Raw genomic sequence first — 26005 nt, 5'->3', positions numbered from 1 at the left:
TTTGTTCTAACTGGCACGTTAATGAACTCTCCCTCTTTAACCCTTAAAAAGACAGAAGTTACTCCTATAAGGCAAGCTCCCACGGCCTAAAGAGATCAGACCTGGCCTTGCATTAAGAAGCTCTCACACCTAGCAGGGGAGCCTCCACCTACCCCACTCCCACCCCACCCTCATCACTGTGGTCTTCACCTGTAGCCCAGTCCTCCATGATCTTTGTTGTGTATTATGTTGAGCTAAATCACAGAGTGTGAAACTTCTCACCAGACCCCCTCAAACTTAGAAGAGTCTGATATTTCCTTTGCTCTGAGATGTCTTAAAAGCCTCCTCAGAGGCTCCTCTGGCAGCTCCCTGCCATCCCTCTCAAAGCAGCTCAACCTTCTCCTATTTTTCACTCTCACCATTAAGGAAGTGTCTCTCAAGGTTTTAAGGGGAAGTTTTCTTTCCTGTAAGAGCCTATTTTTGTTTTGTTTTGTTTTTAATACACTGTACTATTTGGTGCCTAATAAAACTCATTTGTAATAGGAATTACCTCTTTCAGGACTGACCGACTCAGCCAACGACTCTATTGTCAGTAGTCGTTTATCTGACACTGTGTGGCCTAGCATTAACCAGGGAGCTATGGTTCTACTGTTCTGCTTCCTTGCCTTAGCTTCCAATGTGATTCTAAAACGACAATCTGATTTTTGTTTCTCGTATCTGCTTTCTTCAGCTTACTCCCCCCACCTACTTATAAACCATCCACCCCCTCACCTTCTCTTTCATGGGATGGAGTCCTACTAAATTCCAAAATCAAAAATAAAGATATGGGACTGGAGAGACAGCTCAGTGGTTAAAAGCGTTTGTTGTTCTTCCAGAAGACCTAGGTTTGGTTCTCAGCAACCACCTGACAGCTCCCAACCATTTGTAATTCGAGTTCTGGAGGATTTGACTCATTTTTCTGACTTCCTTAGGCACAGGTACACAACACAGGTAGGCAAAAAAAAAATCCATAGGCATACAAAAACTTTAAAAATAAAAAAGAAATAAAGATTAAGATATTCCAAGCAACTCTTCATTTTGTCTTACCGGTTTCGCTTCCAGAAACCTGTGGTCTTCAATTATAACATTTTGGGAAATCTCCATTTAAAAAATTTTTGTTGTTTTGCTTTGAGACAGGGTCTTACTATGCACCCTTGGTTGACCTCCAAGTCGATATGTAGACCAGGTTGGCCTCAAAGTTGCTATGTAGACCAGGTTGACCTCAAACTCACAGAGATCTGCCTGCCTCTGCTTTTAAAGTGCTGGAATTAAAGGTATTCAACATCGTGCCCAGATACATACCATTCATCAAAAGCCGGTTGGCTGGTGAACACCGCAGGATTGCTGTATGGACAAGTGACTCCGGTTGAAGGAATCTAAATAAGCCTCGGCAGGTCATACAGACGGTTACTACAAAAATGGTCGGAACTGGAACGCACCTCTTCCCAGGCTTAATTTTGATTAGAATCTCAAAATACTAAAGAAAACTGAAGATCTAGACTGGATTTCTTTCTCAGCCTAGGTTATTCTCAAGAACGATTTCTCAGGGATCTGTGATCCAGAATTCCATGGAGAATTTAAAATAGTTCCCTCCTTCAACAGAGCCAGGGGCTCAAAAACCCTCAAAAATCCAGGGGCTCAACTTCTTCAAGGTTGGCCTAAGCCAGAGCTGACACAGCAGGAATCTTCTGGCCAATAGACACTACTGTAGGTGAACAAGGAGAAGATGTGGAGAAGACTACAGGATCCATCATTCGACCAAAGGACATGGCCATCTTCGGACATGGCTGTAAGCCCAGTAAGAGTGTGTGGGCCAGTGTCTTCTGTCAGTCAGAAGCAAAACCTCTTCAAAAAAGGAGCATTTTTTAATTTGAAGAAAAATAAGAACTTGTCCTAAGTACATTGTCACAAATCACAGATTGGTCTAGGGCACATATGGTTTTTTTGGCTTGTTTTTACAAATGAACTCAGCTGGTACATTCTGTTTTACCAGTGTAGGATTTTAGGGATACAAATGAAGAGGGTTCCTGGTCATTGGATTGAGACTAGGCCAGGCAGGCACTGACCTCTGAGGGAGGAAGAAAAGACCAGCTTAGTCAACCAGGCAACACCTTAGGGTGAGGTCTGTGGGAGATAAGTCAGATCACCAGGACACAACGCTTCAAAAATTCCAATGCTCTATTGAGTCGCTTGCTAATAAATGATTAAACAGAGCTTTTGGGTATGTTTGTTTGTTTTTCTCACACAAAGATTCCACGGCCTTTGGGCTCCCAATTAAAGAGAATTTGGAGCTATCAGAAGTTAACTTATCCTGTGTAGCCAACCGACAGAGTTCACCTCATTTTCTTATCAACCTGCAACACTGGGCCCCAGAGGAGAACTAGTTGGAAGCAAACTCAAAACCGGAAAATCCAGGCAGCCCAGAGGGGCAACAAGTCCCAGCTCAGCCAGGCGCGCCCTCCACAAAGCCTGGCTAGATTCCCACTGTGTATGAGCAGGGTGGGGGGAATTAGAGAGGGTCTGGCGTTGAGCCAGGCCACGCCCCGCGCAAGGCCCCGCCCACAGAACACGCCCCTCCGGGCCCCGCCCCGCGCCCGCGCCCCAGCTGCGAGGCCGGAAACCGCGCTGCACTGAGCCGCTGCTGCTGTCGCGCAGTTCGCTCCTCCGCTGCAGAGTCGTGCCCTGAGCTCGGCCGACGAGGCTGCACCCGCAGCCGGGATCCTGCCACCCGCGACCCCAGCCTTCGCCGCCGCCGCCGCCTAGGGCGCCCCAGGCCGCACCATGGTGAAGGTGACGTTCAACTCGGCGCTGGCCCAAAAGGAGGCCAAGAAGGACGAGCCCAAGAGCAGCGAGGAGGCGCTCATCGCCCCTCCGGATGCCGTGGCGGTGGATTGCAAGGTCCTGGCTCGGGTCGTGGGCGGGGTCCCCGCGGCGGGGATGGGTGCCCGGACGGTCCTCCGCTCCTGGGTACCGTGGTGTGTGTGTGCAGCGGGCGGGGCGGGGTCCTGGCCCTGGCGACCCCCGAGGGGACAGTTGCACAGGTGTACGAGCTCCCGCGGCTTTGCACTTGGCTCGGTCGCCTGGGAACCTGCAGCGACAGGCACTGCCACTACCGAGTTTGGCACTTTTCTTCCAGTATAAATACTGTGCCTAAAATGGCTGACATCATAACAAGCCTAAACCTCTGTTGTTTCCTACTTTCGTTTCTAGGCTGAACAGCACTTGGACTAAGTCCAGCAACTGTAAGCATCTTAATTTTTTTAAAAGCCCCTTTTTTTTTACAAACTCCCTTGCCTACAAAAGGCCTTCGGTGTTGGCAGGTGAACACCTTGGGGTCTGGAGAAAGAAGACAACAGTATACTGGGAGTAGTTTCTGGCTGGTGATTTTATTATTGTAACAGATATTCCAGGTGAAAGTAATTGCTATTGTGGCTGTTCCCTTGTAACCTAACAGTTGACTTTTAAATGTTACCAGCTTCTTTGTGGGGACTTCTGGATTAAGTGAAACTGGAACCTGAACGTAGGAATTTGCTCCCATTCCCACAAAATTCACCCTCATTTTACCACATTCCCCGTTAACACTGAGTGAAGCTGTTACTGGATTCAGTTTTTAAAAGTGACTTACAGTAATATTCTTTTAAATATAAATAAAATTGTTTCCTAAGTTTTCCTTCTGCCTCGTCTTTAGGCTGTTGACATTTGATACCTATAGATATTAACAGAGGGTGCTGCTTCATTTTTTCACGAACACTTCTTAATACCTATTGTCACTTGGGTAATTTTAGTTTTGACTTAAAATCAGTCGTTTGTGTCCATGGTACAAGTAGTAAGGGGTGTTTTAGCTTTTTTTTAAATTTTTTTTAATGATCTACTTAAAATTACTGTTAAGAAACAGGCCACTATTGCTTTATACATTTTTTGAGACTATAATAGCAATCTGGGCTGTTTGTACATGTTTTCTGGAAATGTTCCAGCTAAAAGCAAACATCAGGTTGATTTTTAAATGACTGTCTTCCCTTGAGATAAGAAGAGTGAACTGATCTCCTAAAAGAATTAAAGGTTCTGGTTTTAGTATTGTTTTCCTGAACAAACACTGTACAAACACTGGTGGTCCTGAAAAAGTATTTAGCATTCACAGGTGAAAATTGTAGCGAATTATCGCTCGGATCTCTTTGTCAGATGCACATTTTAATCTAGAGTAGACCTGTAGTCAGGTACCCAGTCGTAACTCCATGTCGGCATTCTTGTCTGTGGAGACTGCTGAGTCCCATCAAGCTCAGATAGGCCTTGAACTCTGACCTGCCTTCATTTTCTTCCCAAGTACTGGGATTACAGGTGTGCGTAGCTATGACCAGCTTCAAATATACATTCTCTATGGTGTTTTATAGGTACATGATCTTTGCATTCTAAAACTATAACTCCTCCCACTCCAAGAAAGTATCAATGATGTCATTTCTCTGTTGTTTTTTTTTTTTATTCCACTGTTGTAAAGGTTTGAAACTCTTAGATAAACATCAGAATTCACTTTGCCAAGAAGCTTTGAATCAGTCTTGCCATTTATGAAGTAGTGGTCTTAATTTCAAGCTCTTAGGATTTCTCATATGCTCACAATAATTTTTATTTCAAAGTAACTGTTTATAACTGTATACTTTGCTTTTATTTCTTAATTTCTCTGATTTCTCTATCCAAAGGAAGAGAAGTGAGGGCTTATGTTCTATAGCCACACTGAAGTCACAGCCAAATTGATTAATACCAAAAAATAAATAAATAAAAATAAAAAAACAAAACAAAAACCCTCAAACTAATTCTTTTTCCAGCTCTAAGCTGGAAGTCTCTTCTCAGTGGGGAACAATATCTCTACAATGGGAGTAGGAAGAATAAAGGAAAGGCCTGCTTACTGAGTGAGGGAACTGATCTCATCCCAGGGTTGCGGAGTGATTACATAATGTTCTGCTGCTCCTCTGGGCTGCACTGTGTGGTAACCACCTTGTCTGACCGCCTGGGCTGGGAACAGAATTAACCTTAATGTGTTTTGCCTGGGGCATTTCCTTTGGTCCCCAGGACCAAGCTGGTTGAAAACTTAGAAAGAAAGCATTTTAACACTTTTACACAGTAGCCATGGACCAGTTTTTACAGAATGTGCTTGAGGATTACTGTAAGATTTCTGCTCTGTCTTTGGCTTATGTAACATACACACTCGTACGTTTACACTGCTGTGTTCTACTGTCCCCTGCCCTGCGTGAGAACCTTCTGGAAGCAGTTCCGCTGCTCCCCTGACAGTTTCAGACTGGTCTGCGTTTGCTCTGCATCCCAGCAGCTGTCACTTTGATCACATTGTTACTTTTTTCTTCCACATTTTTCGGTCAACAGTCTTGATGTCTTCTCAGACCCATCCCGATTGACACACAGCATTTAGAGGGACAGAAGCAGCAAAGAACCATAGTATCAGTATCTGTGTGACAAAGGTCGGTTTGAAGTGATAAGGATATACTATGGGACAGGCAGCAGCCCTTGATTTTTGTGTTCAGAGCTTTGAACCTTGGGAAAGTATATTTGCAGATAGAAAGAAAATACTGTTACTGTATCAGAGCCCCAAGTATGTCTAATATAACTGCTTGACTTTTTTTTTTTTTTTTTTTTTTAGCTTAAATTCTTTTTTTGCGGGGGAGGGAGGAGAGGGGAAGATTCAAGGATCAAACCAGATGGTCTGCAAGGACTCTTTCAGTTTTAAAATTGTATGAAGATGCATGGATTCTATAAATTACAGTTTTACAATAATTAAAATCGTTGTTTGGGGTTTGGAGACAAGGCCTCTCATAGCCCAGGCTGGACTTGAACTTGCCACGGAGCTGCTGATGACCTTGAACTCCAGATCCTCTGGTCTTCACTTCTGGAGTGCTAATATTATACTCACATACCACCACACCCTGCTAACAATTCAATTGTTTTAATGGGGGAGGGGGGGACAAGTCCTCTTCTCCTCACCAAGACAATTTCCTCTCTTCCTTTCCATGTTTAATTTGTTATATTCCTCCCTTGAGCCCTACAAGGAGTCAGTGGCCAAGAAGAAGGAACCAAGTGGAGGGGAGGATTATGTAATCAGCTCTGCTTACCTCATGGAGGAGCAGGGAATAAGCCACAGCCGGTGCTGCAGTACCGGCTCCTGACGCTCTTCCTTCTGCCTGTTCCTTAGACAGCCGTGCGAGCTGTTGGTGAGACTGCAGAGCAGAGGAGACAGGCAGCATGGGTGACAAACACATTCTGGATGGTCACAGAATGGCTGGGTTGTGCTTTCTGCCTTTTCGCTATTTTCGTGGTCAGGACTGATCGGTTTGATAATCTGGGTTTCAGTCTGTAATGGTGTTTTCTGGTATTTTTGTGGCTTTAGGGGGTAGAGGAAGGACATAAAATGCATGACTAGTCATTCAGTGAGACATGTTGGTCTCTACAGGGGGCCTGGGAGCTTGGCTCTTTAATCTGTGTGTAGCTCATTACCTATTAACATAATTTATGTTTGTAGACACTGACTATAAACGTTTATTATAGAATAGACTTGGCTGTCTGAGAATTCAGTGTGGACCAGGCTGGCCTGGAAAGTGAAGTGATCCTCTTGCCTTCTGCCTCTTAGAGCTGGGATAAGCGTGTGCCACCATGCCTGGCTCGAGCCAGTAAAACTTCCACATTCATTAGATCTTGACCTCTGTGAGGATGTGGATGTCTCAAGTGAGGGTTTTATTCTGGGAGACAGATAGGTGCTTCTGTGTATCTCTGATGAGATACTCGGTTTTCTGAGGGTGGGTAACATTACATATTGTCATTGTCATTGCTTGGAGGACAAGTTAGCTGCCAGGATGATAGTCCCCAGCTGGCCAAGGCCAAATATTATCCTTGGCATACTCATAAACCTCTAAGAACTTAAGAAATTCAACTCCGCCACCCAAGAGTCTTATGTGAATAGCTATATATAGTTTTAAATCAGAAACACTAAAACTCAGCTATGATATAGGTATATTTAATGCATTCAGTAATCAACTTACCAAGTGTTTGTTATATGTTGCAAAAGCATGACCTGTATGTCAGTGCCTAGAGAAGAATGTTTGAAACAGTCATCTGAGACATTTCAGTGTCATCAAACCATAACCCAAATATCTGAAGTGACTTCAAAAGCTCCATTCTTTCTCGGGAACGATATTCTTTCTGAATTCATGTTTTGACTAAAGCCTCTTGGATCTCTTTTGTACGATATCGTGTTAGTAAAGACCATCTGGACAAAGAAATGGGTCAAAGTAAAGGTGCTCTCTTTTAACTGGCAAGAGTTCCACTTTTGTGGTCCTGGGAATTGAACCTAGGCCTTGTGCACACTTGAAGAGGGTTTTACACCTTGCCCTGAGCTATTTCTCCAGCCCTAAATATGTCATGTAATTAGAGCTTGAAGGCTGGAGGAGGAGTTAAGGACTTTCCCACCAAAGGATTCAGGCCATAGCTGCTACCTGTTAAGATAAGGGATTTCACACTCCCGACTGTCTTAGAGGAAGGAACCCTGGGCTGTACTTGTGGTCAGCTCAGTCTGTGTGTAAAGCTAGGTACCCCAGGCGCCTATTCTGCCAGGAGCTTCCCAGCCAGCCTTTTGCATGATAGGGCGCTGAGGTCAAGGGTTAGGACTGCACCGCAGAAGTGACTAAGGATATCATTCGAAAACTTTCCAAAACGAGTCCCATTACTTGCCATGTTAACTTCAACAATTACAAAAAAAAGAAAATTTGTTTTTAGAAAAATCCTCTCCCCTTAATGGTGGTTTTTCACTTTCTTCTGTATTTAGGATCTATATTCTCACAAACTTTAAGCTTATGCTACTAATAATTGAATGGAAAAAAACATTTTTAAGAATTGCTGAATTTTAGTCTTTACATTGAGTTGAGGGGGGCGGGGAAGCTATTAAGTGTTTCAGTAGTTGTCCCATTTTAGGACAAATTGGATTGATAATATAATTTTTATTCCCAAACAGGAAAATTTAAATTGAATTATAGAAATGAAAAAATGATTAGTGCGAGAATGAATCTCCTAACTTTGGACTTAACTGTTTTATTGTCTAATGCTGACAGGTTTTCCTGAAGTGATTCATGACTTGGTGCTAATATGAATATGACTAAAGGCAGGTTAATATTGAAATAACATTTATAGCTTGGTTTATTAATACTCGCAATCAAGTACCAAATTTGGTCAAGAAGCTGGCGCCGTGCACAGCATCAGAACCTCTTTCGCTTTGAGATAGGGATTGATTTGTTTGTTTGTTTGTTTGTTTGTTTGTTTGGACTTTATTGCCTAGGCTAGTGTAGGACTGTAGTTATCCTCCTGCCTCAGACTGGAAAGTGCTGATATCACAGGTGTGAGCAGGTGTTCCTAGCTGGAAATTTACTACTTTTAAAATTTGAAATAGTTGCACAAACAGTTTTGTTTATACAATGCGTATTCAGTAAAGTAGTTGGACTCTATCTTAAGGAACAAGCTTTGTTAGATTTTTAATATTTAAAATTTTAAGTTTCTTGGGATATGTTTGTTTGTTTATTTCTGAGACAAGGTCATACTATGGCCCTGGCTGCTCTAGAGCTGCTGTATAGACCAAGCTGGCCTCAGAACTCAGCAATTCATGAGTGTGAAGACTGCAGATACATGTTATCACTCCTGTTTCTGAGTCTTGAACTCTTAGTGTCAGATTGTTTTTAGAAATTAAGCTTGTTTTTCATAGTGAGTATAAAGTGTACATCTTAATTTTTTTCTTAAATATGACTGCAATACTTAATTTAAATGTTTTTGAGACAGGGTCTCACCCTGTAACCTAGGCTGACCTGGGACTGTGTAACTGCGCTGGCCCGGAGAGCTCACCAGTTTCCTGCCTTCGACTTCAGTGTGCTTTGACTTCAAGCTTGAGCCATTGTACCTGGTTAAAATTAGTTACTGTAAGAAGCAAATAGCTAGTTTAATTTCCTTTTCTCTTTCACCCTCTCCCTTTGTTTTCTGAGACAGAGACTTGCTTTGTAACCCAGGCTAGCTTGAAATTTACTATGTAGACCAGATGGCCTCATACCCTTGGCAATCCTCCTGCCTGGGGTCTCTAAGTCCTAGGACTGAGCACGTGCGCCACCATGCCTAGCCGGAGAGGCAGCTCTCATTGTTAATGAAATCGCTGAGATCGCTGTAGCATCTGGAGATCCCTGTTAGAAGAGGGACAGCAACTTCGAGGGACAGTCTGCTTAGGCCACTCTTACTCATTTAGTATTTGTTTTTGCTTTTTGGCTGGTATATAAAGGACCCAGTCCCATCGGTTTTAGTCAGCAGAGGCGAGCCAGGTTAAATAGCCTGGCAAACTACTCTTATGCCCAGGTATGTGAATCAATGAAGCTGGAGTTTTTGCACATTTAATCAAGTTAGACTCTCTTTGGTTTTTCTTTAAAAGAAATCAGGTCCACTCTTTGTACTGTGGTACAGGTAATGGTTATTTCTTGGTCACAGAGCCCACACAGTAAGCCCACACTCTACCACTGAGCTACTCCATGTAATACTCTATATTATAATACAGCAGTTTTAAAGGCAAATCAGGATTTTTCCCTAAGTTCATATAGTAATTAGCTTGAAACACTAATGGCTTGATGTGAACCACCACTTTATAATCTCCTTCCGTGTGGAAAGCAAGCTGGCAAAGTCTGACTCCTGCATTCAGGTGTGACGTCATGCTTGGTTTTCCATAGCACAGGAACCAGGAATGATAGCTCCATTTTCTAATGATTAGGAGAAAGAGTAAAAAAGTGGTAGTCTTCCTCTTTATCCAGTGCCCTCAGTTAAGGGGAAGTGATAACAGTTTGCACATCAATACAGTTAGTGACAGAAACTTGAACCTTGCCTTGACCTCTCAAGTTGACTATACCACCTCTGGTCTCCACATCTGTTTCCATCAGCAGCACAGTGAATAAGAGGCCTCAGAAGCCACGCCCCTCACCCCTGCCACTCATTCCTGCTTTGGACTATTGTCTGTGATACTGCTCTGTATGCCCCACCTCACATCAGTTGTAGATCAGTATTGACACTTTTGTTCTTCTGGAGTCCTTCGACATAAAAACGCCAGGATTTTAAAACGTGTGTTTCTCCACTACATATTAGGTCCAATTAGAATTAATTTAGTTTTAAGATGTAGATAGTCTGTAATATCTTAGTAGAACACACTCTTAGAGGCTGTGGTGCAGTTATACACAGAAAAATGTATGCTCCTGAGTGACAGATCATTTTACACGTATGTACCTGAACTAACATCCCAGTCAATGTGGAAAGAATTTTGCCACCAACTGGGAAATTATTTATTTTCCTTTACAATATGCCCTTACTCCTTAGAGACAGTCATGATTCTAGTGCAAGTGTCTCTTCTCTCCCTAGAGACATATTCCAATGTCAGGGCCCTTAAATTAATCAGAAGCAATTATGTTCACTCCGAGTCTCTTATTACAGCGTGGCCACTCGGCCGCTCTGCTCTGTGGCTTTGCTGAGCAGAGTGAGCTGCCATCTGATTGTGTGAACACCACTCAGCTTCACGTGATCTGAGCTCCACATTTCTCTGAATCAGGGCTTTGGGCCCCCAGCATCTTAAGTAAAAGTTAAAAAAAATTGTTCATAAACCCAAGGAACTTTTGCATTCTGCAGATTTCATATAAAAAGATATTTACTGTATTAGAAAGAAGGCAGACTACTTAACACTCCTAACACAAGCAGCTGTTCTGTGAGTCACGAACATTTCCAGACAACTCAGACAGTTTAAAAGTAAGGCTCCCAGAGTCGTGCAGTGTTTAATGAACAGTTTGACAGAAGTCAGCTGGAGTCTGCACGGCCATGCTGTTCGTTAAGATGTCATGAGTTCAGCTTGTGGAGACTGCGCTGCCCCGACAGAGAATGACAGAGCAGCGTCCTAGCCCTGTTAGGGAAATAATAGGACTGTGGGTCCCTGACAGGGACCTCTGCACCACACTTGGGTGACAACTTCCAGAAATACTTGCTTAGACTGCTGCTTCATGTTGTCTCGAAAAGTTTATTTTTAATTCTTGTGCTGTTTTACCTCTACTCCTTGGTAGTGTCCTTAGGAAAGACAGGTACAGTTATCATGGACACGTGCGCTTTTTCACTATACACACAATCTGTCCTCATTGTGTGCATAGTAACTTTTTGCTGAATTGATAGCCACTGCCTTTACTGCACTTGACAAGGGCTGTTTACACAGAGTAATGTATATACTTGCACTCTACTTTCTTGTAGAAAACCTCTTTCTTTTGTCTGGATTTGATCACCGTTTCTTGGAGCTGAAGGGAGAAGGGAATGTGACTTAATTTTCTGTGTAATTTTTGGTTGTTCGTCTTCTGACAGGAGTCCATTTTCCTTTCTGTATCTTCAGACTCACCAGAGAGTCAGTTAGTCCTTCTGGGTCATGTTCGCTTTCGTGCATTTCATCTGCTTTAGAAAAAAAGTCTGTGATTAGCAATTTGTAAAGCCTCGAATATCTGAGTGCACTGGCCCCACCTCCTCCCTCTTCTTTTCAAGGCAGTGTCTGTAGCTGAGGCTGGCCTAGAATGGTGTAGCCAGGCTTGCCCTCCATTCACACTGCTCTTCCTGTCTCCGCTTCCTGAGCACTGGGAGTGCAGGTGTGCACATTGCCAGCCAATCCTTCCATCCCATCGGTGTCAGATTCCACCTCAGCGGCAGCTCCTGGGTGCCGTGCCTCGGCTCCTGCTCTGCTGCTATTCTGGAATCTAGTTCTTCCTGCACTGTCTTCTTGCTCCATTTTGTTCTCTGTCTGCAGAAGTTTGGGGCTTTTCTCCCCATGCTGTGAGGTCCTCCCCTCTGTGAGACTTTGTTGACAGACTCTGCTGTCCATGGTGTCTGTTCCATGGGGTCACAGCTTCATTTGCTTTGCCTTCACCGTTCCCTCATGGAGTTTTCAGAAGATAAACATTAGCTGAAAATCAATATTTGGACTTTCAGCTCCACCTTCACTGTAGCTTTTGAAAGTTTAATTAGAATATTCCCTTTGCACTAACAATAGGCCTAATGATAATTAATAATGGATAATAATGGAAACTGTCTGGATTATTGGCACTAATTTAAGACCTGACAAGATGACCTAGAAAAATGCACCACCATCCTCTAATCTCCTCTCCAAAGAGCCAAGACCGCCATCGTCTGAGTGTCTGCTGGACACTGCTCACTACCAGTTTGGGATTTTGCTTTGGGCCTTTGTGCTCTGAGGTTTGCTTTTCAGTGACTACTTTTAATTTTTCTTTTTCTTTCTTTTCTGTTTTGTCAGTGTCTTGCAGTGTGGTCCTGGTTTGACTTGACTAGATTGCTGTGTAGACCCGGCTGGCCCTGAACTCGCAGCAATCCTTCTGCCTCTGCTCCCTGGGTACTAATAATTACAGGTGTTTACTGTGCTTAAGTGTTTGTTTATACCTTGGCTTTTCAAGCTTTACCTTAAAGTATGCATGTTGGTAACCTGATATTTTCCATTATAGGTTTGCCTCGATCGAGTATATGATTTCAGTACTTTTTCATAAACACTATTCCATATAATTTGATGAACAGTAAAGAAACATCCTATGAATCCGACAGCATCTTTAAAAATGTCAACTCTGCTTTCACAAGAAGATTCTATCTCTCCATCAGGAGCCAGAAGCATGGGAGAAAAAGGAGCGAATCAGTCAGTGTTGGTTCCTAAAGAGTTCGGAAAACTCTCAGGTTTTAAGGAGACAGTTGTTAGGAGTAACCATCGGATTCCGGTGGGAGGGCAAACCCTGCTTTTGCCAGATGTTTTGTTCCTTGTAGAGATTGGACCTGTTAACAACAGGTAAAATTTGTATGTAATACTGCTTACAAAGCACTTGCCAGTCATGTCTCCTTGCTTTATAACAGCATTAGGAACTGGAACCTCTGCCAACCTGTGCTTCATAAGCGGTCCTTGGTAAAGCTCTAGAAAGCATAGAGTACATGAGCATTCAGAAAATGGTGGTCATCTCAAAGAAGGAGATCTTAAACTGCAGAAAAGGAATCGATTTTTAAGTTACTCATAAATTAATATTTCATAGTATTTTACTTTGCATCAGATACTCTGCCTTTCCCTAATGATACAAAATTGACTGATAGGCTCCATCACTAAATGCATTTATTTTACAGCCACGCTCAGTTTTTTTTTCTTTTAATTCTGACCTGATTATTTAACCTAGGCATGCGTTCCTTTTGGAAGATGCTAGCAGTTTGGTTCAGATTTTGCAGATTTCTCAAAATGTTAGCAGTAGCTTAGATTGCTAATTTCTTCCTGTGTTGCTGCTTATATATATATAGTGTAGAATCTGTTAACGAAGAAAATGTGAGGGCAGGGCAGTGTCGTTGGCATCACCATTGCCACTCAGAGCTCCTTTCTTTCATCGCCCTTGTTCTAAATATAGACTAATTCGATAACTCCCGATTCAACATGCTACTTGTACTTCCTAATTTCAGCTCAGTACTAATTAACTTGGCGAGGCCGCTGTGAACTGTGGCACTTAATGCCGAGAGCAGCTTTCTGCTCCTCTCAGCGCATGCCCAGTTCTGGGAACCTGCTTCCTGTTTATGTGTCAAAGGTAATATCCCTACGTGGGCCTTGTTAGTCATTGAGACAATAACAGTCCTGTTTATAAAGGAAATTGGGAAGCAAACTTTATATACTGGTCAGGATGAAGAAGAAAGAAGGCAGACATGTTTGCTGTCCTGAACATACTGTCCAAGGTTTGGTTCCATCCACCTGAGAACTTAATGCTTTGATGGTGGGAAGATCATGAGACCTGTTTGTTTGTTTATGTTCCTGTACTGAGAAAAGTAGCTTATTGTTGAAGCCAGGTGAGCAGAGCATCTCTCATTCAACTAAGACCCAGAACTCTGTAGGCCTGGTGTGCATACCATAATCTTAAGGACCGAATACCAAGAGAGAAAAAAAGTGTACTTCAAATTCCCTTTTTTCATATTAAGGCTACTTTTACTCTTTATCTTAGAAAATAGTTTAGATTAGTCTGGGAAAAAGAGTTACTGTACTCAGTAAAAGTTTTGTGAGCGTAGGAGTTAAAAATGTATACAGTAATTACCTTACAATGTACTGCTTACTGGAGACAGTGCCCAGGAGACTGACCATGAAGAGTCTTGTGATGACAACCTGTAAAAGAAAAGCAAACCCTTTGGGGGGGCTGTAGAACTCTCGGGGCAGTGCAGTGTGGAGTAAGCGAGAGAAGTTACAGGGGACCCCTGAGCACAACAGCCAAGCTCTCCAGTGCAGAGCCATTCAACCCACCTCTATTTCCTGGCTTGAAAATAATTTCTTTTGTTTTCCTTTGCATACAAGGAAATGCCAAATTTTTTTTTCCTTTTAAGCAGAGCAAACATAGATTAATCACAGAAAAGTGAGGAAAGACTTTGCAAGACCTTGGCAGGACTCCAAGGGAGGACTATTCCCAGAATCTTCTCCAAGGGACAGCCTTTGGATTGTTTCATAACCCGTCAATATTTACCTATATTAGTCCAACATAATTAAAAATATATGTTTCCAAGTAATCTATTTCTGATGGTTCACTAGTGCATGCTATTTTGAATTAACTATATTTTTTTATTTTTTCCTTTGTTCTTATTTTTATACCTAGTATTTTTTATACCATGTTTTCCCCTGTCTCTGTTAAGAACTCATTCACTCATTCATTTGTTCATTCATTCAGGGTCTGCTGTGCTCCAGCCTTTAACCCACTGTGTAGCTGAGGATGACCCTGAACTCTGCTTCCCCGGTTCTCCATCCTCAGGGCTAAGCGCACGGGGTGCCAGCTGTAGCTGGTTTTCTGTAGGTGGTGCTGAAGACCATAGCCTGGGGCTTCACCTCTGCTGGCCAAGCACTCTACCCGCTGGCACAGCCCTGGACCTGTAGTTTTTATACTTGACATAATTTTCTCTTTAGTGACGTGGCTGCTAAGACACCACTGTTGCGTTTGCTGTGAGACTCAAATCACTACATTTGACAAACTTTAGAAGACACCTCTTAAGAAGCTCCTTGTGCTCCATTTATTATATAATTTATCATGTAAATAAGGCTTATTAGAAGCGGCAGAGGATGCGAAGGATTTGTGGCTTTGAATAATAAATGTTTTAAACCTTAGGTCTTACTTGAGCTACCTTAATGACTGAAGCCCATTTATTGAAGCCTCATAGGGAACTGACTGAGGTGATCTAATTTATAACTAATGAAAGTAAGATGCAGTTAGACTTCATTTTGCTTAAGGTACAGTTAAGTAGTCTTGTCTTACTGTCTGGTAAGTTACCAGAGCATGTCGTGGCACCTGAGAAAGATATTCCGCTGCACCACGTCTGTGTTTCAGACTGAACTGGAGTCATCGTCATGTGTCCTCGAAGTACTTACTCCGCACACTGCGTCCCCAGCATTCTGTTTTTATTTTTATTTTTTATTTTTGTCTTAAACTGTCTAGGCTGCCTGCTAACTGCACCCTTCCTGCTTTGGACCACCAGCCAGACCCTGAAAGCCACTTCTTTATCTATTGAGGATGGGAGTAGGCCAGGGCGTGCTTTTAATAAACTGGGCTAAAATCTTGACTTTGAGGAAGATTAAGATGATAATTGTGTGGGGCCTGCGGGAGTTCTGAGCACCATTAAGGCGCAGCAGTTACAGCACAGTGCAGGGGAGGAGGCAACTGTGTGCCCTCGGTTAAATCAGGCCAAGGGAAGTCACATACCCGTCTGTTTTTAACGCCAACCTAGAGTTTATTAAGTTTATTTAAGCACTAGGAGGAGCACACACGAAATACAGGGCCACTGATGTTTCATAATATGGATGTGATAGATGGGAATCTGCTTATCAGTTAATAGATATTTGGGTTGGTTTTAGTTTGGAACAAATTTGAATAATGACACTGAATAATTATTCCTTTTCTCTTTTTCTTTTTGCTGTTTTGAAGCAGGTTCTCATGTAACCTAGGCATTCTTTAAAAACATTTTATGTAGGAGGGGTCGCTTTGAACTTATTTCATATTTTAAAATATTTATTGAATTTACACGGATGTGTATGTGCCTGAGAAGGCTCGTGTGCCACATATGGATCCTAAGGTCCAGAGAGTTGTTAGATCCCCAGGAACTGTAGTCACAGAGGGTTCTGAGCTACCTGACGTGCGTGCTGGGAACAGCCTGGGCTCCCTGGCAGGAGCCGCGAGGCTCTGTGGCCCAGCCTTGGTAGTTCTTTTGCTTCTGCTGCCCAGGTGTGGGACTATGGGCTTAGGCCACCCAGTCCAAGGGCAGGTGAGATTTAATAGTTGATCTGTAGTAGAATAGTTTGACTTTGTTAGGTTTTCTACAGTTTTCTTTTTCGCACCCTGTGCCTTTTGACAGCTGTTTACTGGCTGGGATGTCAAGCCCTGCATCGAGTAGAAAGAGACAACTTTAGTGAGCATTTTGTCCACCTGACTGGAAAGGCTGTGCTGTGTATTTTAGTAAACCAGCAGGTACAAGGTTTGCTCTAGAGCTCTACGTTCTTTTTTTTTTTTTTAATATTTTATTTTTTATTTATCATATATGAGTACACTGTAGCTGTCTTCAGACACACCAGAAGAGGGCATCAGATCTCATTACAGATGGTTGTGAGCCACCATGTGGTTGCTAGGATTTGAACTCAGGACCTCTGGAAGAGCAGTCAGTGCTCTTAACCTCTGAGCCACCTCTCCAGTCCGAGCTCTACGTTCTTAACGCTTTTTTAAAAATTATTATTTTTAGTTTTTGACACGGTCGTCCTGGCTGACCTGGAACACACCTCAGTCTAGGTTGGCCTTGAATTTGTGGCAGTTCTCCTGCCTCAGCCACCGCAGGGGCTTGATTAACAACCTTTATCTTGAGTGCATGTGCTTTGCTGTGACTCAGCTCGTAATGGGGCCATCATATCTGTCAGACCTGTGTGTGTTCGTAAACTGCTGCTGGTAAGAAGCATGATTTGTTCACATTTGACCTTCTTAAAGGACCTTGCCCAGCAAGTTCCACGGAACTGGCCTTAACAGATGCTGGGTTAAGTGCAGTCCCTCCCTGCCTTCGCTGGACAGCCAGCTTGTCACACATCCACGATGACTATGTTGCCCCTCTCTTACCTTCCTGGCTGCCAGTACAACTTTTGTGAATCATGAAAATGTAAACAGCCAAGTCTTTTTCTTCATTTGGTCGTCAAGTGTCTGCATGCTAACCAAGCCCCAAGTGTGGGTTAGAGTTCTAGGAATGCAGAACGAACACGAATAAACAGGAACTGTCTAGCCTAGTAGCAAGAGATAAGATCCCTACATGAACTTCTAATGCAAGAAAGCCAGTGACTAATGGCAATGTGGAGGAAAGAGGTCAGACCTTGAAGACGGCAGCTTTAGGAGGCTCCAGTGGTTTGTCGACTCAGGTCTGTAATTTATTCCTTTCTTTCCGAGCCATGTTTCAGGTGTGGAGTAACTGGCTGCCCTTTGAATAAGTGTTCTAAAGCTAAGTTCTTTAATAGTTCTGTCGGCCCAGAAAATGACTTTTTAAAATAACTTAAGAATTCAGCGCCATACCAAAGCCCTCTGTGGCCTGCTCTAGTTCTGTATCCCTAGGCTCCCTCCCACCATACTGAACATGATGCCATGCCATGTCTCCCTGGCAACGTGCTGCGTTCTGCCTTCACAGTTTTGTTCAGTCTTCACCTTTTATGTCATTCCCTGGAACACTGTCCTCTGCCTGGCAGTGTGTGTTTGTCCTGCGTCCTTCCATGCCACCATGTTCTCTCCCATCCTGTCTCTCACTCTTCTGGGTCTTTCCTGTCAGAGCCCACATTTACGTTGTTTGTGTTTCGTTAGATAGGAAAGGGGCTTTACATGAAAGGTAAGGCTGGCCCAGAGCTTCCCGTATAGTCTAGGCTGACCCCCTATACACGGTAGTCACTGACCATAGTCCCTCCCACTTCACCCCAAGTGTGATTATAGGTCTGCACAACCTGCTTGGCTCTTTTTGTATATTTATTCTCTGCAGTGGTCCAGCCTCTTTTTTTTCCTCAGCAGAGTCTGTATTTCTGGTGCCCAGGGCAACGGTTTATACACGTTAGACCTGTGTAATTCATTCTCAAAATCATTGTTGCTTCTGATGATAAATCAGAAGTCAGAAAGCCTGAGAACTCACTGTCCACTTAACAGCGAGGCTGCATATTCTTTCTCAGCGTCTACCCATGGTCCGTAGCCCCTCGCTGATTTACTCACAGGAGGGAGCCTGGGCAGGTAGGGCTGGGTAAGGCACACTTGGCTGTCTGAACAGCTGGTACCAAATGCAGAGAGCAACTGTTTGCATCTGTCATCCCATCCCCCACCCTCGTCCCCACTCTGAGAGCAGTTATGCTAGGACACTTTCTGTCTCCTGTGATGTTTTTGTCAGGCAAGCTTAAGCAGACCTGCGTGTGCATTATTGTTTAGGTCTGTAAGCTCTTTCCACATGCGGGATTCCTAGAACTTCTCACTCACAGGACATCTGATGAGTTCTTCCCCATTCACTCCCATTCCACATTACATTTTAGGAGACTCACTGATCTAAACATCCACATACCATGACCAATGAGAGCTACCTCAAATGCAGTCCTTGCCGCATCATTTGGTCTGAACCTCACATCGAATACTATTTATGATTCTCCATGATTGTGTGTTTACAATAAAGCTTCCAACCCTGTGAACGCAGTGGCATATGCCAGTAATCGTAGCAGAGGCAGGAAGATTACTATGAGTTGGAGGTCAGCCTAAGCTACGTGGTGTGAGAATATCTGCCTAAAAATCAATGGGATGCGTCTTTCTAACGTTGTTCTTGTTGGCTACAACGTTGTTCTTGTTGGCTACAATACTTGGAATTGGACATTGCCCATCAGGACTCAGATATGATCTCTTATCTTAGAAAGGAAAATGTAGAACTGTAGCTGCCATTCCTAAGTGACTCATCCCTTAGCCATAGCTGCTCCCTGGGCTGATGCACTGTCTCACCCTGATTTCCCTCATCACTCATCAGCCTTTCTGTCTCGATGACTTGTGTCCTATAACGTCCACAGTCCATACTGGGTTTCAGTTTTAGATCTTAAAAATAAAATGAAAGCCATTATCACACCACGATTCGGGTAGGGTGGAATTACGGAATTAATTGTAGAGACCTACCTTTGTCCTGATTTTTAGATTCTGTTTGTTCAAAGAATTTTAGTGTCCTATCTTTCGTTAGTCTTGTATTAGTTTTCCCCCTAGATTGTTAAGGAATGGTTTTATATCTGGAATGAAATAGACAAACTATTTGTAAAGATTAAACCATTTTATAAGTGATGCAATTTGGAAATATCCTGGGTGTGTAAAACAGCCTTTCAAAACTGTGGGACAAGGCCGTGGTGTTACCTTTTCTGAATTTCAGATGTTAGAACGTGGTGCCAAAAGTTGTGTACGGAAAATAAAAATTGTGGGTTTTTATTAGTGTTCAAGACACTGTTAGTGGATGGAATATTGAGAGGGGGTGGGAGGGGGAGAGGACTTATGCCTAGACGTCTCTCTGGGGCCCAGTGTCCACCCCTGGCTGAGGAGACATGGGGTGAGTCTCGGTGCCCCGTTCCTCATTCCATGGTTAGTTTTGATCAGAGACTTTGGTTTTCATCTTCATTAATAACCCCAAGCCTTCTGTTATCCTGCTTACTAAGTGGCTGTTCTGTTTACATTCTAGGACCCGGATGACGTGGTCCCAGTTGGCCAGAGGAGAGCGTGGTGTTGGTGCATGTGCTTTGGACTGGCCTTCATGCTCGCTGGCGTCATCCTGGGAGGAGCATACCTCTACAAGTATTTTGCACTTCAGGTAAGTAGGAGAATGTATTTGCATTTTTTTACTACATTTATTTACTTACTCATAGGGGAGGGGACATGGTCAGAGGATAGTTTGGGGAGCCAGTTTTCTCCTGTTACTGTGTGGTTCCTGGAGGTTGAATTCAGAGTGTTAGCTTTAGTAGCTAGTACCTTTATCACTGAGCAGTCTTGCCAGCTCTGCAGGAATTATGATGTCCCTTGTGGCCTGAATCTTTCTTTCCTTTTCCCTGTGAATTAGAATGCCCCCATCATGCTCTAAGCTTGTAGTTTCTGTCGATAGCAAATGTCAGTGTTTGGACATGGATGATTTTTTAAAGGGGACGTTCATTTTCCACCATAGTTAATAGTAAAGAGATGTCATGAATTGCCACTCGTATGGCGATACAAGCTGCAGCGCTGACAGACCCATCCCTGGACAGCTGGTTCAGGCTACCTGACAGCCCTTGTTGTTGCTGTCTCTAGGAGTGGCTTGCAGAGATGGCGATGTCACTCTGAAGGCTGCCTGAGGCTCGGTGTTTATAGTGTTCTCAGTGCGCTAAGACACCGATTCACGTAATTATAATTTATGATACCACCCCCCCAAACCCACCTTTATGATTGCTTCAGATGTTTTAATGTTCCCAAGTAGAGAAAAATGCTTCAAAATGAGATTTTAAAACTAATTTTGAAGTCTTCTTCCAGAGTTTATGTGACCTCCATGCTTGATTTAGTCCTAGGCAAGATAAAGGCATACTGAGAAACATTTCTGAGCTAATAGAATGAGAGTGGGCTTTGAGAGGTCCCGCTGCCTTTGCCTCAAGTGCTCAGTGTGAGCCACTACCACTCAGGTCTACATCTCTCTAAATGTAGTGTTTTCTTCTATAAGAAGCATAAGATACAGAAAAATAATTTGTGGGCTGGAGAAATGGCTCAGCGGTTAAGAGCTGGTTGTTTTTTCAAAGGACTCGGGCCTAATTCCCAGCACCCACATGGCAGCTCACAACTGTAACTCCAGTTCCAGGTGATCTGACACAGTCATACGTGCAGCCAGAACACACATTTCTTCAGATTGTCTTAACACTAGATAGATTTCATAGTTTGTTCTTATCTACCACAACGAGTAAAGAGGGAATCAGCTGCTTTCCTCCTTCTCAAAAGCCTTTTTTAAAGAAACAGCTTCAGAACCTGATAAAGAGTGTGCTAGCCCTGTAATTAAACTGTCTGACTTGTCATCTGAAAAGTAAGAGTTTGTAAGCAAAGTACTATTTAGGTGGGGGTGGCAGTTTAAGTAAGACTTACATTTAAAAACCTGTCTCCTGCGGGATTGCTGAAACACAGTGTTTTCAACTCTCTAGCCAGATGATGTGTACTACTGTGGACTAAAGTACATCAAAGATGACGTCATCTTGAGTGAGCCTTCTGCAGATGCCCCAGCTGCTCGATACCAGACAATTGAAGAGAATATTAAGATCTTTGAGGAAGATGCAGTTGAATTCATCAGTGTGCCTGTACCAGAGTTTGCGGACAGCGATCCTGCCAACATTGTGCATGACTTTAACAAGGTTAGCTGATGTCCAGGGTTGTGAAAAGAATGCAGGTTCTCCAGGTTTTTACAGTTTTATCTCAGTAGTTGCTAAATTCTTCAGTTTAGGGCTTAGCTTTTACTTAAGAGAGAGGAGGGAGGAAAGTTGGAAACTCCAAGCGTGCAGCTCACTGGGGAGGCTGAGACTGGAGGATCACAAGTTTGAGGCCAGCCTGGTCTACGTAGTCAAGTATTGTCTTAAATGGGATAGACAGAAATAGATGTAGGTTCCTCTCTCCCTGTGAGGCTCAGCCTTCTCACACCTCGCTGCCTGTGGCTTGCCTGCTGATCTCACCAAGTTCTTCATTTGTTGAAATTCAAGTGATTTATAAGTTCTAAAGCCAGCCCACCTTGCAGGTAAAATTCTTAGACACCTAGTTGCTGTGTATCTCAGGTCCACTGACCTATCCGAGACATGTCCTTTTTTCCAGAAACTCACTGCTTATTTGGACCTTAATCTGGACAAGTGCTACGTGATTCCTCTGAACACCTCCATTGTTATGCCACCCAGAAACCTGTTGGAGCTTCTTATTAACATCAAGGTATCAAGTGTTTGCTATTTCTGATTAATAGTGTTGGTACTGTGTCTTGACAAGTTAACATTCTTGGAGCTCACCCTTCTGCAGTGTATGTAGCCAAGGGATTTACAAAAAAAAAGTGCTGAACCTTGTATGTTATTTCTTTTTATTTGTAATGCTTTAAATTTTATAAATAACATTTTTAAAAAACATTCAAAATTGGGCTGGAGAGATGGTTCAGCAGTAAAAGTGCTTGCCATGCAAGCTGACATTGTGTGCTCAGTCCAGAAAACCCACAGTGGAAGGAGAGAACCAAGTCCAGAAAGTTATCCTCTGACATCCATGCTCAGGCCTACACATACTGTACACATGCACACATTACACACACAGACACTACACATGCACATACACTATACACATGTTACATATGCACACACACTAAACACAGACACTACACATGCACACACACTATACACATGTTACATATGCGCGCACACACACACAGACACTACACATGCACATACACTATACACATGTTACATATGCACACACACTACACACAGACACTACACATGCACATACACTATACACATGTTACATATGCGCACACGCACACAGACACTACACATACACATACACTGTACACATGTTACATATGCGCACACACTACACACAGACACTATACATGCACATACACTGTACACATGTTACATATGCACACACACTACACACAGACACTACACATGCACATACACTAACACATGTTACATATGCGCACACACTACACACAGACACTATACATGCACATACACTATACACATGTTACATATGCACACACACTACACACAGACAGTATATATGCACACACACTACATACACATACTACTCACATACATAGTAAATAATAAATAAAATAGAAAAATTTTAAATATGAAAGTTTTTATGACATCCAGATCTTTCCTGAAGCACCAGAAAACAACTGTTAACTGGCTTCTTCTGATGCCTCTGAGTTGGGCATGGCTATCTCGAAGCAAAGCTGTATGTATCGCTGGGCACAGCGATCCATGCCTTATAGTCCTCCCTGGGAGGCTGAGGCAGAACAGCTAGCCAAGTCTGGGAATTCAAGGCCAGCTTGAGCAACAAAGCAAGATTGCAATTCAAAAACCAAGACTGTATTTATAAAAACAGTTGAATATCCATAAACCCTGTTTTAAAACTGTCACCTAAGAATTTTGTCTGCCTTTGATTTGCTCAGTGCACCTTTGGAAAGCCTATGTCACATTTTTCACCTGCAGGCCGGGACCTACTTGCCTCAGTCATACCTCATCCATGAGCACATGGTGATCACCGACCGCATCGAAAACGTGGACCACCTGGGCTTCTTCATTTACCGACTGTGTCACGACAAGGAAACCTACAAACTGCAGCGCAGGGAAACCATTAGAGGTAAAGGGAGTCCGATAATCCCTCTGAGGCTTGGGTGAGAAATTAAAGGGAGGCTGTATCACTTGGTTAGTATTTCCGGGATTTAGAATCATCGCCATCCAAAGCCACCCTTTTCAGATAGAAACGATCAGTCAGCATGGAATGCCATTGCTTGAGATGTCTGCCCCTCACTTTCACCTAGAAAAGCTTAGACTTTCAGGGATCTCAGTTCTCATAGGTCCATTCACCCTGTGGATTGTGCTGAGGCTGGTCATAGCCAGGACACTTAGGAAGGAGTCCAGTAGTGCTGCTGTCACTAAGTCTTGTTTCCCCCTGAACAGTGAGAATAGCAGCATGTGCCCATTATGAATGCAAAGCAAAAAGTGTGTGTGGTGGTCCACAGAGTCCAGTGCCATCTGCCATGCTGCAGCCTGCTTCCTGTGGGATTGCGTCACCCAGGAAACATGCTCTCCTGCTCCTTTCCAGTCCTCGTAATGACATTGTTCTCACCTCAGGCTGATGAGTCACGTGAAACCTACCCTTGAGTTCTGACATTTAAGTTACTCTTTGGGCTTATAATTTTCTAAAACCAGTTGGATAGAATGGAGTTTGTCTCTCCTGGTATGCAGTTCTGCAAGCACATGTGGGCATGTGACGCCACCATACAGAACTAGAATGTTCCCAAGCTTTGAGCTCATATATCTGTGTCCGGATAGGAACTCAAACAAAGCAGGAACCTGGAGGCAGGAGCAGGTGCAGGGACCATGAAGGACTGCTTACTGTCCTCATGGCTTCCTCAGCCTGCTTTCTTATAGAACCCAGGACCACCCGCCCAGAGGCAGTCCCACCTACAATAGACTGGGCCCTCCCACACAGATCACTGATTAAGATGCCCTACAGCTGAGTCTTATGAAGGAAGGCCTTTGAATTAAGGTTCCTTCCTTCCTTACAGATGATTCTAGCTTGTGTGTCAAGTTGACGCAAGACTAGGCAGCACATCTGTAAGCCATTTGTTCCCAGTTGCTAGGATATATAAAAAGGCCCAGTGGAGAACAAATTTAAAATGTGGAAATTATGGGGTGGATATAGAGTAGTGACATGCTTCTTTATGTCTAAAGAGTTAACTGAGAGGGTTAATGTATTTGTTACTAAACAACTAAGAACAAAACTCTTTTTCTTTCCAAACAGGTATTCAGAAGCGTGAAGCCAGTAACTGTTTCACCATTCGGCATTTTGAGAACAAATTTGCTGTGGAAACTTTAATTTGTTCTTGAGACGTCAAGAAAAAAAGTGAGGAGAAATTCAATGCCACAGCATACCCTGCCCCTTTGTATTTTGTGCAGTGATTGTTTTTAAAATCTTTTCATGTAAGTAGCAAACAGGGCTTCACTGTCTCTTCATCTCAATAATTCAATTAAAAACCATTATCTTAAAAAAAAGAAAAGAAAACCTTCCTTTTTTCTAAGTGTGGTGTCTTTGGCATTTGAGTTAGCAGATGTATGGGTTCCTAGATAAGATTTGCTTTTCCATAGAGTTTACATACTAGGAAGAATATAACTGTCTTGACATCACTAATCTGGATTTTTGTGTTACTTCTGCACTTCCATGAGGGAAGGGTACCTAAAGAATAGTCCTTTGCATCGCTAAGAGGACCGCGGTGACTTGCCTGTAGATGCCGATAGCCCTGCTGCCTAGCCTGTTAGCATTTGCGGTCACCTTCTCATTGTTGTGTTAACTACTTTAGAGGATTTCAGCCTTGATGTTTTAATATCCTAGGCCTCTGCTGTAATAAGATTTTAGACAACTGTTTGGAATTTAAGAAACAACTCATGTTACTAATTTGTACAGCCCATATCTGTGCAATGGAATATAAATATCACAAAGCCATGTGATGAGACTGTGCGTCGTTTTTCCCATGAGATAAAAACCAAAGAAATGATTTGGTTCTCCATATTTTAAGGTAATCCACGTGCATAAAGAATGAAACTATTTTATAAAGTCTAGTTCTCTACATGCAGTTATAAAAATCAGCTTTTTAAAAAAATAAAACAAGCCATTAATTACTAAATCAGATTCCTTGTGGATGCTGTTCCAGTGACACCGAGGGAGAGCTTGACTGACACTGCCTGATAGGAAGTGAGTCTTGTCAAGTGCGGATCTAAGTGGTTGTTCTCAGTCCATTGTGTTTTGTTCTCAGACACGATCTCACTGTGCTGATGAGATAGTGATCTCCAGACATCGCCTCTAGTAGTAGGAGACAAACATGTACCACAGCACCTGGCAAGTCAGAGATGGGAGTGTTGTGGTTATTTCAGACTTTAAGACTGGGTCTTCATCTAGAAGCTAAGCTGACTTGGAACTCACCTAATCAGGCCAGTCTCAAACTCATGATGATTCTCCTGCCTCAGTTTCCAAGAGTGTTAAGATTACTAGCATAGCCACCACACCCAGCTCATATCTCTGAGGTTGCTTCTTACCTGAACGGATTCAGAATCCTCTACATGTAAAACACCCAGTAGGGCTAGAGCGATGGTGGCTCAGAAGTTAAGAGTGCTTAC

The 26005-nt window shown here is 43.1% G+C and overlaps 1 protein-coding gene across 1 annotated transcript; it reads left to right on the top strand.

Annotated features, from left to right (window-relative positions):
* Positions 1 to 2646: 2646 nt before the first annotated feature.
* Positions 2647 to 25515, top strand: Itm2b (integral membrane protein 2B). The gene is given in 6 exon segments (NM_001006963.1): positions 2647 to 2916; positions 19807 to 19935; positions 21278 to 21484; positions 21936 to 22046; positions 23318 to 23468; positions 24636 to 25515. Coding segments are annotated over 6 exon segments (801 nt in total). The 5' UTR covers positions 2647 to 2799; the 3' UTR covers positions 24722 to 25515.
* The last annotated feature ends 490 nt before the right edge of the window (positions 25516 to 26005 follow it).

This window comes from Rattus norvegicus, chromosome 15 (assembly GCF_021556685.1).
Source record: "Rattus norvegicus strain SHRSP/BbbUtx chromosome 15, alternate assembly SHRSP_T2T, whole genome shotgun sequence".
NCBI classification, from domain to species: Eukaryota; Metazoa; Chordata; class Mammalia; order Rodentia; family Muridae; genus Rattus; species Rattus norvegicus.
Note: the sequence above shows the minus strand (reverse complement) of the source record. Positions and strands in the feature narration are given on the sequence as shown.